Raw genomic sequence first — 12,741 nt, 5'->3', positions numbered from 1 at the left:
GGTTGTCAATCTGGTTACCAGACACAATGAAGTGACAGGAGCGGGCGGGGAGGTCGAACTTGGCAGTCTATCTGTGGCAGGCCGCAGGCGGGACTTCAGCGTGACCTGGGCGAGGTAGATAGAAACGGAAGTAGGGAGGGGAGAAACCGCCCGAGTCTGTGTGTTTTGTGCATGACTGTACGGAGAGTGATTCCGGAGGGAGGGGAGGGTTTCTCCGTGTGTCTCAGCAAGGGCTGGACAGGCAGGTTAATGAGCGGGGAGTGATCCAAGCAGCAAAGAAGCAAAAAAAAAAAAAAAAACGAGGGAGGAATTTTAAGGAGGAGTTACTTCATGCTGACTCGAGAGGAGAGCAGGGAAAACTACAAAAAACGGAAGAGTGCTTGCCAGAACTCACTGTTATTTTTTAATTATTATTTTAGCTACGACTTAGCTTGGAGACACCCAGAGTAATTAAAAAAAAAAAAAAGGTTAAACCTTCTTGACAGGCAGACGGGAGGAGAAAAAGAGAGTCAAACATTTTTTTTTAAAAAGAAATTCCCAGGCGCTGCTGGGAGTGAAGTGAGTACCCGACGCATCTTCTCTGCAGCCGGCGAGCGAGAGGGAGTGGTGGGCGGACGGAGCTGCCTGACTGGGAATTGCGCGGTCTCGCGCTCTCGCACACCTGCACCACACTCGATCCCGCTTCTCTCTCTCCGTCCCTGTCCCGGCAGCGCGAGCCACAACAGCAGGAGGAGCGGCTCGAGCCGAGGACCCAGCGAAACACGGAAGGAGCGTCCTGTCGGCTCGGCAGAATGCCGCCGACCCACTGCACCGCTCTCTCCTGCCTCCTCGCCCTCCTGGTGAGTGCTCTCTCTCCTTTCCCAGCGCCGGCTCTGCACCAGCGTGGGTGGGTGAGGGTAGGAAGGAGTCGGCCGCAGGTCCCTGTGTCTCCTGCTCTCTGATAGACTTTAACCGAAGGAGGCGGCAGGGCTGTGCCGTGAGAGTTTCGTGGCATTGGCGGGATTAGTGAAGTCTGTTCACGCGGGACCTAGAAAGTTTGTCCACTTTGCAGTTTCGGTTATGTTATTTTTTAAAGATGTTTTTTCTATCAAACATACGTGGAAAATATAATTGTTTACAGCAGCTTTTATTTCAGCAAGGAGCGAATAAATAGGAGAGGGAATATTTCAGCTGCTCTCTCTCCATAGTGAGAAATGCCCTGCTGATCTTCGCCGCTTTGTTTAACTTCAGAGGTGGGGTGGACGAGTGGGTGCAGACAGAAATTACAGGGTTAGAGATAATGGGTTGGAATAGTTAAGCACAGATTTAGTTCCCTTGTCTTGTTTCTCTAATGTAGATCCGATCAGAATAGTCATTTAGGTGCTGCATGTAACTTTTTACATCTTTTAAGTTAAAGATGACTAGATTGCAATGTCCTCTCTCCTCTACTTATGGTTTATTAAAATTTCTATAGCCTGTACATCAAAGTTTTGTTACAGTTTACAAAAGAAAATTAACATGCATACTCTAAAAATAAAACAGCAGAATCAAAACATAAAACAAAGTCTCCTGCTCCAAGAAGGAATTCTTTAGTGCCTTCTTGAATGATTTAATACAGGCTCTGTTCTAATCTCATCAGGAATAGAGTTCCAACATAGAGAGCTGGTGATTGAAAATGTTAAAGTGGGCTATCTGTATTGAAGGAACTTCCAACAAATTTTGAGCTGATCACATTGAGTGGGGTAGCATATCTGTTCTTCACATTGAGCTCCCCCAAGTAAGATGGTCAACGTTTAAAAGCTTGAAGATTATAAATGCAAGCTTATACAAGATTTTCCATTTAATAGAGCCAATGTAAATTGGCCAGGATTGTGTGATATGATCCTAGAGCTTAGTACCAGATAGAATAGGTGCTGAAGCATTCTGGGCTAGCTGAAGAGGCCTTAAAACAATACTAGGCCAACAAACAATGCATTACAATAATCCAGGTTACTAAGTACTTGAAGCACTGTATGAAAGTCATTGGGAATGAGCAAAGGCCATAGCTTCCTAACCAAATGAATTTTGAAAAAAGTATTTCTAATAGAGTTAATGTGGGAGAGATCTGTCTCCAATATAACCTCAAGGTTGCGCACCTGTCTGCACACTGTAATCTTATGATTTTAAATGATTAAATGGGAAGGAAGATTAACCAGAGAAAATTTGGACTACACTAAAATCTCACTTTTCTACATGTAACTGAAACTTGTTATGAAACAACCATTTATCTACATATTGTAAACAAAGAGTGATGTATTTGAAGGTAGCAGACCATGAATAAGAGTATGAAAAGAAAAACTGTACATCAGCATATATTGTGTAATTTATGCCAAGAGTACTAAAAAGCTTGCAAACTGGAGCGATTATAAATATTGAACAAGGTGGCAGAAAGTGTGTGAACCCTGGGATATTCCTGTTGGAACTGACTTAACTCAACAAATTGCCTAAACAAACATACTGCAATCTGTTGTCTTAAGTGAGATTTAAACTATATGTTGCTGCTCATATGAGAAATGTTTTTTAGCTGGACTGTTTTAGATATTCCTCTTTTACATCTGTATTTCAGAGTAATTTGCAATACCCTCCCCATAGTACCTGTAGTCATAATTGTCAGAAGTTGCTGATTGATAACTGTCAGTTTAAAATCAACTGGGGCTCATTGGTAAGAGAATAGAGCATCCCTCACCAGAGGAACAACTGTGGTGTTGAGATTTCTAAATATTATCTAAAAAATATTTTAAAAGTTCTGATTCTGTATTGGATAAAGCAATGTGGTTGATGCTTTTAATACAAAAAAAAAAATCTTTCTCTTGTTTGGTATAACATGGTAAAAAAAAATATAAAAGGGTGACCTGTCCTCTTGCAAGAGCAAAAGTAGTTCATTTTAGGTGCTGTTCTAAATCTGGGCTACTTTTAAAGTTTAATTGAAAATTACTCTAGAAGAAGAGTCAGATATTGAATGCATTCAAGGTAAGTTTTTAGCATTGTTTCTTAACACACATGCACTGTGATGGACCTTCATAACACCCATGTTGATGAAAAAGCAATACATTTTCTCCAGCTGTATTGGATCATGCATATTCATTGGTGCTAGTTACTGCAAAGGGTTTTGACAAATGCTGTTAAATGTAATTGGAACAAAGTAAATGGTGTGCAGTGTGAGCCTCTGAAGCAGATGCCATTGAAACAGTGCCTTGTTGGGCAACCTTTAAAGGGGACACAACCATTTTTGCTGATGCAAATTTAAAAGAAATGATTTTATTTGCAAAGAGAAAAACCTTCCTATAAAAGATTGCAGTAATGAAGCCGGACAATGATTATGCATGACCGGATACGGTTGCAAGGAAATATAAAGGTCCATCACACTGCATGTGTATGTTAAGAAGCAATGCTAAACTTACCTTGAATGCTCAATTTTTTTTCTCTGGTTTTAAAAAGCTTGCCAAAGGTTGTATCTTGAGTTTGCCATCCATAACTGAAATAGTCATCGTACAGTACCAGCACCTATGAAGTGCAAATATTTAGGATGTTTCTTTTGGGATCTGACTTTTTCTGTATAAAAAAAGTTATGATACCTGCACTGATTTTATTTTTTCGGCAATGAATTTTTTTTTTATCACCCGCTTCCATTTTCTAATTTGTTTGGTCTCTGTAGTAAGTGAATGTTGAAAATTAATTTCAACTTGTAAATTGAGAAGGTACATTCAAGGTGCAAGAATGAACTCATTTTTTTCTCACTATATTTCTTGTGACATGCCCCCGTTGAACAGTTTAGAAAGTTAATTTTCCTTTTGAAAAAAAAGTTTTATAAATTTGTTCATCAAACTACTGTTTCTCCAAAGAAACACCTGGTTGCGTACTTTTGACATCATAATTGGATTGTATGAAAAGCAGTGGAGGAAATCTTTCATGTTATGAGTCATGCAATGATTAGCTCATAACTGGACAGACTGGATAGACCAATATGATCTTTACCTGCTGTCATGACTTATGTTACTATTCATGATAGTATAATATGTTTCCATTATCAGCAAGCCTCTAAAGAAAAGTATATGATAAAGCTCAATATATATAGTTTTGAGCTTTATCATATATAAAAAAACCAAAATCTTTATTTTTATAAAAATCAATGTGTGTGTGTATATATATATATGTGTGTGTGTATATATATATATATATATATATATATATATATATATATATATATTTAAATTTAATTTTATATACCGGCAACCGTTTGCACATCGTGCCGGTTTACAAGTAACTTACAACAAAAGATATATAGGCATAGCCTTTACAGAGAACGGTTGTTCTCTGTGTGTATGTATATATATATATATACAATCTACACACACACACATACATATGTATGTGTGTGTGTGTATATATATATATATATAATTATAAGTGTATGTTGAGGTGGTCACTTTTTCTTATTTTAAGAAAATAGAAATCATGGTGAAAAGTTGTTACTATTTCTGAAACATACGAAAACCAAAATGTGTCTAGTGAATAGATAGACTTCAGATATGAGACTGAAAATTTTTCTTGCTGCCTAGATTTTTCTGTTAGCAGCAATTGAGCACATGCCAAGGTTTTGCCAAACGCTTCTATCTATATATATATTTTTTTACTTCCTATAAAGGAAACTTTCTTTGATACTTATTACACTTGCTTGCTTTTAGATAAACAGCCAGCAAGGTTATTTTCCCCTCTTGTGTTTGCAGGCAGATCTAGTAAAAGAGGAAGACCTCTTAAACATAGGTACAAAAAATTGTTAACCACAGAACCAACATAAGTGTTTAAGTTATGTTAAATCGCTCTGCATATAAAGCAGACTTATTTTTTTGTGGCTGGCAGACTGCATAAAGAATGTTGGTGCCCCAAGCCATAATACGACACTGCTTTATTTGCAGAGTGGTTTAAAAAGATTTACCAAGTCTGTTAATGTTGTGTGGGTAGCTATTTTTTTTTTTTTTTGTACTTTAGAATATACAATGTTTTTCTTTCCCTAAATATGCAGTTGGTACTGAAAAGGATATGTCTTCATGCCTGCTTCTAAAACTGATTACTTATTGGTTAAGATACTGTAAAGCTGTTTATAGTGATACCATGCTTGGTGGATGTGTGTGTATAAAATATACTTTTTTTTTGGAGTCTATGGAAAATATCCTCCCAATAGAGTTTCTTCCTTAAAAATATTCAGTGCTGTACTAGGTAAACAGCATAATGTTACTGTTCTTAATGTCTAACTGTGTCTTTTTTTTTTTTTTCCTAGGTGTGGATTGCATTAGGAGAAGCTTGCAAAGATAAATTGAGAGTTCCTTCTGTACTGGGTGCTGAACAGTTGGTTGGTAGAGGTGAGAAATCAGGAGCCTATTTCAGATGTACAGATTTTCTATAAGATTGTTTTACCAAGACCTTGCTAGTCTGTTTGTAACTGAGAAGAGGCCAGTCTGGCCTTTTCAAGGATGTGAGTAGTTTTCTATGCCGGGTATGCTGCTCTCTAAACTGCTAAACTTCGGTTGGAAATGTTTCCACTTTCTCCCTGACACACGTAATTAATTTTTAAATGCATATTTCTTGATTTGCTGATGGAAGATGGATGTTCTTTTAAAAGCTACAAGAGTTTAACGTTCTATCCCACTTTCTTTAAAATTTGTAACCTTTTATCTTAGGAATGATGATGCTGTTCAATAAAGTGTTTATAATGCACACAATACAATATTGTAACGATATTAAAAATAGCCTAAAGTTTTTTATAAAGCCAGATCATTTTAAAAACTTCCTTAAATGTTATTCAGCCAGTTCTCTGGTATCAGTTAGAAAGATACTGTTAGAAATACTCAATTTATAGAAAACTATATAACTCCCTCCCCCCTTAGGCTTTTTAGCACTATTAATCCAATACCAGGAGTGTAGCAGTTAAAATTGGTCTGGGAAAATGTGCAATAAAAGATACTCAAATTGTTAAGACACAAATGTGTAGAAACTCTGACTTTAGTTTAATAAAAGAATCCATCCCATCTATCAGCCACTGTTTTGTTTATTCAGTGACCGTCTCAGGGAGGGACCTTCCATATCATTAATTTTATTGGCCAGAGCTGATGGAATCCATTTTTTCGGAAGCAGTAGAATGGTGATGTTGTCATGTCCTGCTGTGTGGTGGGAAGACATTGCTGTCTGTTCTGTTGCTGTTGGCACAAAATTGAATATTTTTAGGTTCTGATTTCTTACAGCTTTTTATACTTGGAGACATGCTGAGTTATTTATTGCATTTGTCCTGTACTGCTGTATTTTAATTTTACTTTGACAGTGTTTGTGGTTGATTGACCATGTTACATTTAACTTTGTAATAGCTGCTGGTACAGTCAGTTCCAAGGAACCATTTCCACAAACAGGTTCAGAGATCAATTAGAGACTGGAACCTTGTGAAATTGTAAGGAGTGTTATTATCAAAGGGAGTGGTATTAGTGGAACTGAGTATGAACTTGCAGTAGCTGGAGTAGTTTTGCATATGTTTAAAAAAAAATGTGGGAATGAATGAGCATTGTTCAGATTCATCTTCCTTAGACATGCTTTTGCACATATTGTTTGTCCAGTAATTGTGTTTTACTGTTGGGAATGTGTGGCAGATAACTTAACATTAAAGGTATGTGCTTTAGTGCTTATGAAAGATGTCCAATTGGCAGCATTGGAAAATAAATTTCTATATTCATTCACAGTACTACCATGCTGGCTTTCTCATGAAGCTTGGTACTTCTGTGGAGGAAAGAGTTTAGCTAAGTTTCTCTGCCAATTCAGTCTTGAGACTGAGGGTCACAGTTAGTTCCAGCTGCAATGGTGTGTTGGATTTTGGAATGACTGCTGATGGCCTTAGATCAGCCTGGATAATCTTCATCCTTATTTATTTAACACTTTTATATACCGACATTAGTGTGCAACATCATGCAGGTTTACATCCGAACTGACAGGTGGAAAGTACATAAAATGGGAGCAGAGGGGGCAGTGAACAGGGAGGCAAGGAAGAGGCTAGAAGTGTGCAGGAATTCATTTACCATATTAAGTTTTTAGCAGTCATCTTAATTGTTCGAATAATCCTTTTGACTTATACATGTTTCTGAATTTCTGTGTACCACTAGCAAATTTTCTTCTTATTGAAGCAGTGTTAGAAAGTTGTCTAGGAGACAACATATTCAGATGTGAGACACCCCATGTGTGGCAGTATTTGATACAAATAAAAAAAAAATCAGGGTAGTCTGTTACTCCTTGTGAGCTTGGGCAAGTCATCTTTATCCTCCATTGCCTCAGGTACAAACTTAGATTATAAACACTTTGGGGCTAGAGAAATCCCTACAGTACTTGAATAGCAGAATGTAAATATAAGACATTATAAATAAATATAACTTTTGTGAATGTTAGAGCAATTCAAGTAGTTTGACATGTTTTAACCCTTAGTGATTTCTGCTCAGAGAGCTGTAGCATGATTGTAACCAGTTGCACGTTCTCTTGCAAGTGGGTGCCTTTAACAGAATAGTAAAGGGTCAGGTGGGGGACCACCAACCTAGACCAGACGGGTTGGGCTGCAATTGGCAATGGCAAATCTCTGTAGTAGTGTTTGCATGAAAAAGTCACAGGCAACATGGTGAGAATGTGATTGTCTAACACTCAACACTTAAAATGGGTAAAATGCGTATAGGAAAAAACAAGTAGAAGAACCTGTAAAGAGGCGCATACCCTGTATGAAAATGTTTTTTTGTTTTTTTTTAATCTGTTGTAGAACTCCAGCATAGCTACATTTTTTTTTTTAATCCTTTTGGTGTGAGATTTGCCTGTAGAATTTTTTTTTTTTCATGTTGCAACCTTTTGATTAACACTATCTGCTACTTGCCTTTATGAATGTACATTACTGGTAGATTGGATGATGGAGGGGAACTAAAAACAATTGGGACATGCAGATGAAATATCACTTTAGTGTTATGTTTGATTCTGCTAAGTCCTGAAATGCATGATTGCAAGGGCAACAAGTATAGATGCTGTCAAAACTTAAATTAGTGTCATGCCTTTGGCTAACCCATTCGTGTAAATGAGCATATAATTGAAGGTGAGAATCTGAGGCAAAGAGAAATAGGAAGAAAGCAAATCTGTGGGGGGTTTTTTGTTTGTTTGTTTTTTTTACCTTACGGTAGCTGTGTTTATAGAAAAGTTTCTTTATTTTCTTCTGTGAGATTTATCATTTTAGTCCTGTTCCTGCTGCTGAATTGCTCTGGAAAGTTTGTTATGGTCCATGCTAAGGAAGCTCTTAAAACTCAAGGGCTGAAAATACAGATCAGTAGTCTTAGGTTGCTTCTAAAGAGCAGTTCCTTTACAAGCTAAATCATTGTTCTGCACTTATAAAACAGAGAACCTGAGAAGCCAGGGTTTGAATCCTACTTCTGCCGCTGACACTTCTTGTGACCTTGGGCAAGTCGCTTCACTCTCGGGTATAAACTTGATTGTGATAGGGACCTACCACCCATGCCTGAATTTGTAAATCTGAAATAACTATATTAGATAGCATGGGAGAGAGGATGGTGAACAGTTAATATTTATTTAAAATGTTTTGCCCATATCTGGTTGCTTTTGGAACCACGCCCTTCTTTTGCCTTTTTTTTTTGGAGAGGGGCTTTGAGGGGTCTGCTAGCTTCCTTCTGTGGTCTTTTGATGTTCCAGCTCTGTGGGTGCTTGAGCATCTTCAATATTGAGTAAACATCTATTCGGGGTTTATCCCATGGCCACTCGGGAGGGTCGTACAGAACATTGCCCAGCCCACCTTTATCGGTGTACATGCTCCTACAAATGCAACCTCTCACTTACCAACTGGGTCCAGCTTGCCTCTGAACAAGTACTCTGATCACAGGCTATCCCATGTTCATTTTTAGGAACATTGCTACCCCACTCAACCCAGGGCTCATACAGTTCCTAGAAATATTCATATAGACCCAATACAGAAAACAACAATGGGAACATTAATCAGGACAGGCAGAGCTAAGAAATTATTGAGCTTATTAACAAAAGTTAGAACAGTGAATGGAAAAATTGTTTGCAACCAGCAGCAGATAACTTTTATTGTTTAATTCTTATTTTAAGTAAAAACTTTTCACTACTTATTAATGCCTGGGGAGTTCCAGGAAATGTTCCTGTGATCCCTCTGTACTCCTAGCCAAAACTAGAGATTGCTAGCAATTTCAGGGTTACTTCTCTATGTGAAGGGCCAATCAGAGCACAAAGTGCAACATTAGTTCTTTGACCAATTGTCTTGTAACTAGTAATAAGATTTATGGCCACTTGTACTGCAGGATGTTAATTTTACAGCTTCCTCAAGAGTACTGGGATATATATATATGTTCAAATCTCATTACAAATCAAGTTGGTATCCCAAACCTCTTTGAGCTACTGTGAAGTTGTCAAACACCACCTGCATGCCAAATCAGAGGAAATGAGCTGTCTGTGGAAAGCGGTCACAGGGCAAAATAATAAATCACAGAACATACAAAACTCTGTTACAAGTTAGTACCCCCCAATCATTTCTGAAAAGTTGGCTCCTATGTTCCAGCTCAGGCGGCATCTGCAACTGGGATCCAGTCCCATGAGCCTTTATTTGTATCTACCTCGAAATTCCTCCTTCCCCTCCCCCCCCTTTTTTTTTTTTTTTAATATCCCTTTCTAACTCACCCAGCTTAATTGTTGTAGTAACAGTCCTTAACTAGGGGCCACATACAATATCTTTCTCCAGAACCTAACTGCTGTTAACCTAGAGTCTTATACTAGTTGTTGCCATTGCGTGATGACCGAAACTCGCTTCTCACAAATGGCTATGAATGTGGCCTTATAGCAACTCCAGCCTGGGCTGTTGCAGGAAACAGAAGACCTGGGTTCACTGCATGGCAATGTGCAGCAATTGCCAATTAAGCCAATGCCTGGCCCATGCCTTTTTCTTTTAAAGTTAGCAGTGATTCCAGTAAATATTTGAGGGGTGGATGTATGTGTGTGTGTGTGTGTGTGTGTGTGTGTGTGTGTGTGCTGTTTAATATATATTTGAAAATTTATCTGACTGTTTGCAACCCTTACAAGAAAGTGAATAGATAAATATTTTTAAACAGATGTGCACCAAAGTATTGCAATTGAGGTAAATAAAGCTTTATGCATTTTAATTGTGGCAGGTCTCCTCATTTTTATTTGAAAATTTTTCCATACAGTAAATTTACAGAAGTGTATGAAGTCCACCAGCATTGCCAGTTCACAGGATCCAGATTTCACTATTATTAATGATGAACTGTACACAAGACGTGAGATTAACCTTGATAAGAAGAAAAAAATTCCCATATTACTTCTGGACACTGAAACAATGAAAACAAAGACGGTGCATGTCATCTTGGAGCCTCAAAAGAAGGTAATCTAACAGAGTCTCAATAGGACTGTTCATTTTTGGAAAACAATATGTAAAAAAAAAAAAAAAAATCAAAATAGCCCCAGCGAGGGGAAGGGGGCCCAACAGTTGCACCGCCTCAGCCCACTGCCTGCTATTTATTTATTTATTTATTTAGGTTTTTTATATACCGGCATTCAAGACTGATAGTCCCATCGTGCTGGTTCACATAGAACAGGAGTGCAATTAAACTAAAACTTAAACCATAGTGCAGAAAAAGCAGTTACATATAACAGGGATAATAGAACTTGGCAAAGGAAAGAGGAAAGAACATAAATAACAGTGAAATTGAAGATGATGGGTTTTGATTGTTAGGAGTTAAATCGTGTTGGTGTTAGGAAATGCCTGATTGAACAGCCAAGTCTTGAGTCTTTTCTTGAAGGTTGAGAGGCTGGGTTCCATTCTGAGATCTGGGGGGATGGAGTTCCATAAGGTTGGTCCAGCAGTAGAGAGGGCCCGGTCTCTTAACGTAATGTGTTTGGTGGTTGTGGCTGGGGGAACTTGAAGTAGTCCTTTGTATGCGTCTCTTGTCGGTCTTGTTGAAGTGTGTAATCGGAGGGGGAAACCTAGGTCAATTGGTGCTAGTTGATGGATGTTTTTGTATATGGTGAGAATTGCCTTGTATTATGGATTTGTCACTGGTGTGCAAGGGAAGGGAACATGCTTAGCAGATGTGACATTTAAGGGGGTAGGAGCTGGAGTGGGGGGCATGGTGTCTTTCATGGGTTGGGGCTCGGACTGCAGAAAGTGGCATTTTAAACACTGGTAGAGGGAGGGTAGAGTTTAGCCTGTTATTTCCAAGGCCATTAAAACAGATGCATTGTGTCCTCTGACACACACACTCACACATAACTGGCTACGGTAGCACCCGCTTTACTGCAGGAGTCACTGTAGAGTTAATGCCCGTTAGTGGTTCCAGCATTAAAATCTTGGTTAATATCTGTAATAAAACTATTAATGCCTGTATCTTTTTTTTATTATTAAAATTTTAATGTAGCTTAATTGTAGCTGTAACTAGCTTTAAAAAATGTTTATGTATGTAACAAATACAGCTTTGAAATTCATTGCTGAACACACTTGTTTGTGGAAACTGAAAAACCTCTAATGTCAGAATGAATGTAGCTGTTCAATACTCTAATTCCATTCATCAGTATGTTCTGAGAGATGTAGTGCTTGCGGTATAGAAATGGCTAAATTGATGTTCATTATTAAGAGGGTAATTGTCAAAAGCATTTCAGCTGAGAAAACACTGTTTTATCTACTGAAATTAGCTTTTTAAAAATTATAGTTTTGCCCACATAAGTGACCATGCATATGTCCTGTTAATGCAAAGGTTTACCCTGCCTGAGCAGATGCATTCCTGGGGGTTTACGCTTATGTGCATACATTTGAAAATTCAGACACATGCGTATACATTTTCCCCAAAAATATTTGCATTCTAAGTATCAAGGGTAAGTCTTCTTGTAGATTTGGAGAGACAATTTTTCAAAGCAGACTTATACACATAACTTTGCTTTGTAAGTTGGTATAACCTATGCATATATTTGCCAACTAACTTATTTCAATGTTGCAGAATTATTCACTATTCCTAAGTAAATACTGATGCCAAAAAATGGTGTGTAAAGTTTGGAATGACTTAGTCTTTCCAAGATGAGCAAGTTAAGAAAAATAAAATGGATTCTTTTGTGTGTGAGCCCACACACATCTTAAGTTTTATATTTTATCTATTTCCAGTTTGTTCATCTTCATGTGTATTTGCCATTTACAAGGCCCAAGGTTACGTCATTTTTAGAAAATGTCTATCCATCAGGTTTAGCCTTTATCTGGGCATCCTAGACGCCCATGGTTGAATTAAGTGTAACCCTTTTGGGGGGGGGGGGTATGGGGGTGTGTGTCTGTTTCGCTGTTTCCCCTAGGGCCATAAAAGTATTTTAGTCGAGGCTACTGTCTCCATCCTTCCCCCTTCTCTCTGCAGCTCCCAGGGTGTGAGCTCTTTCTGTGGGGGAAGGAAATTCTTTGTGGTCCAGGTGATGGAGTGTTTCTCCTGATGTGTGTATCTCTCTGATATATATATACTCCTCAGGGCAAACAGGCTGTGGATCCAGGCTGGTTATTCAGATAAAGTGTACTGATTAATTCCGATACGTCTTCACTGTCCCACAAACTTTCCACAAATAAATTGTACATTTGAACTGTTTACACAGTCTCGCTGCTGGGGTGCTTGTGTCCCTCTCCCTGGATCCTGGGAGGGAGCT

General features: G+C 38.3%; 1 protein-coding gene across 1 annotated transcript in view; it reads left to right on the top strand.

Moving 5' to 3' along the window:
- The first annotated feature begins 216 nt into the window (after positions 1 to 216).
- Positions 217 to 12,741, top strand: part of LOC115085311 (desmocollin-3-like) — a 53,392-nt gene continuing 40,867 nt past the window's right edge. The window contains exons 1-3 of the mRNA XM_029591172.1: positions 217 to 839; positions 5,297 to 5,378; positions 10,257 to 10,450. Of these exons, the coding sequence (XP_029447032.1) occupies positions 792 to 839; positions 5,297 to 5,378; positions 10,257 to 10,450 (324 nt within the window). The 5' untranslated portion in view covers positions 217 to 791. The remainder of the gene's footprint in view (positions 840 to 5,296; positions 5,379 to 10,256; positions 10,451 to 12,741) is intronic.

Source organism: Rhinatrema bivittatum, chromosome 2, assembly GCF_901001135.1.
Source record: "Rhinatrema bivittatum chromosome 2, aRhiBiv1.1, whole genome shotgun sequence".
Taxonomy (NCBI): domain Eukaryota; kingdom Metazoa; phylum Chordata; class Amphibia; order Gymnophiona; family Rhinatrematidae; genus Rhinatrema; species Rhinatrema bivittatum.
The sequence above is the reverse complement of the archived record's forward strand: the minus strand, read 5'-3'. Positions and strand labels throughout refer to the sequence as shown.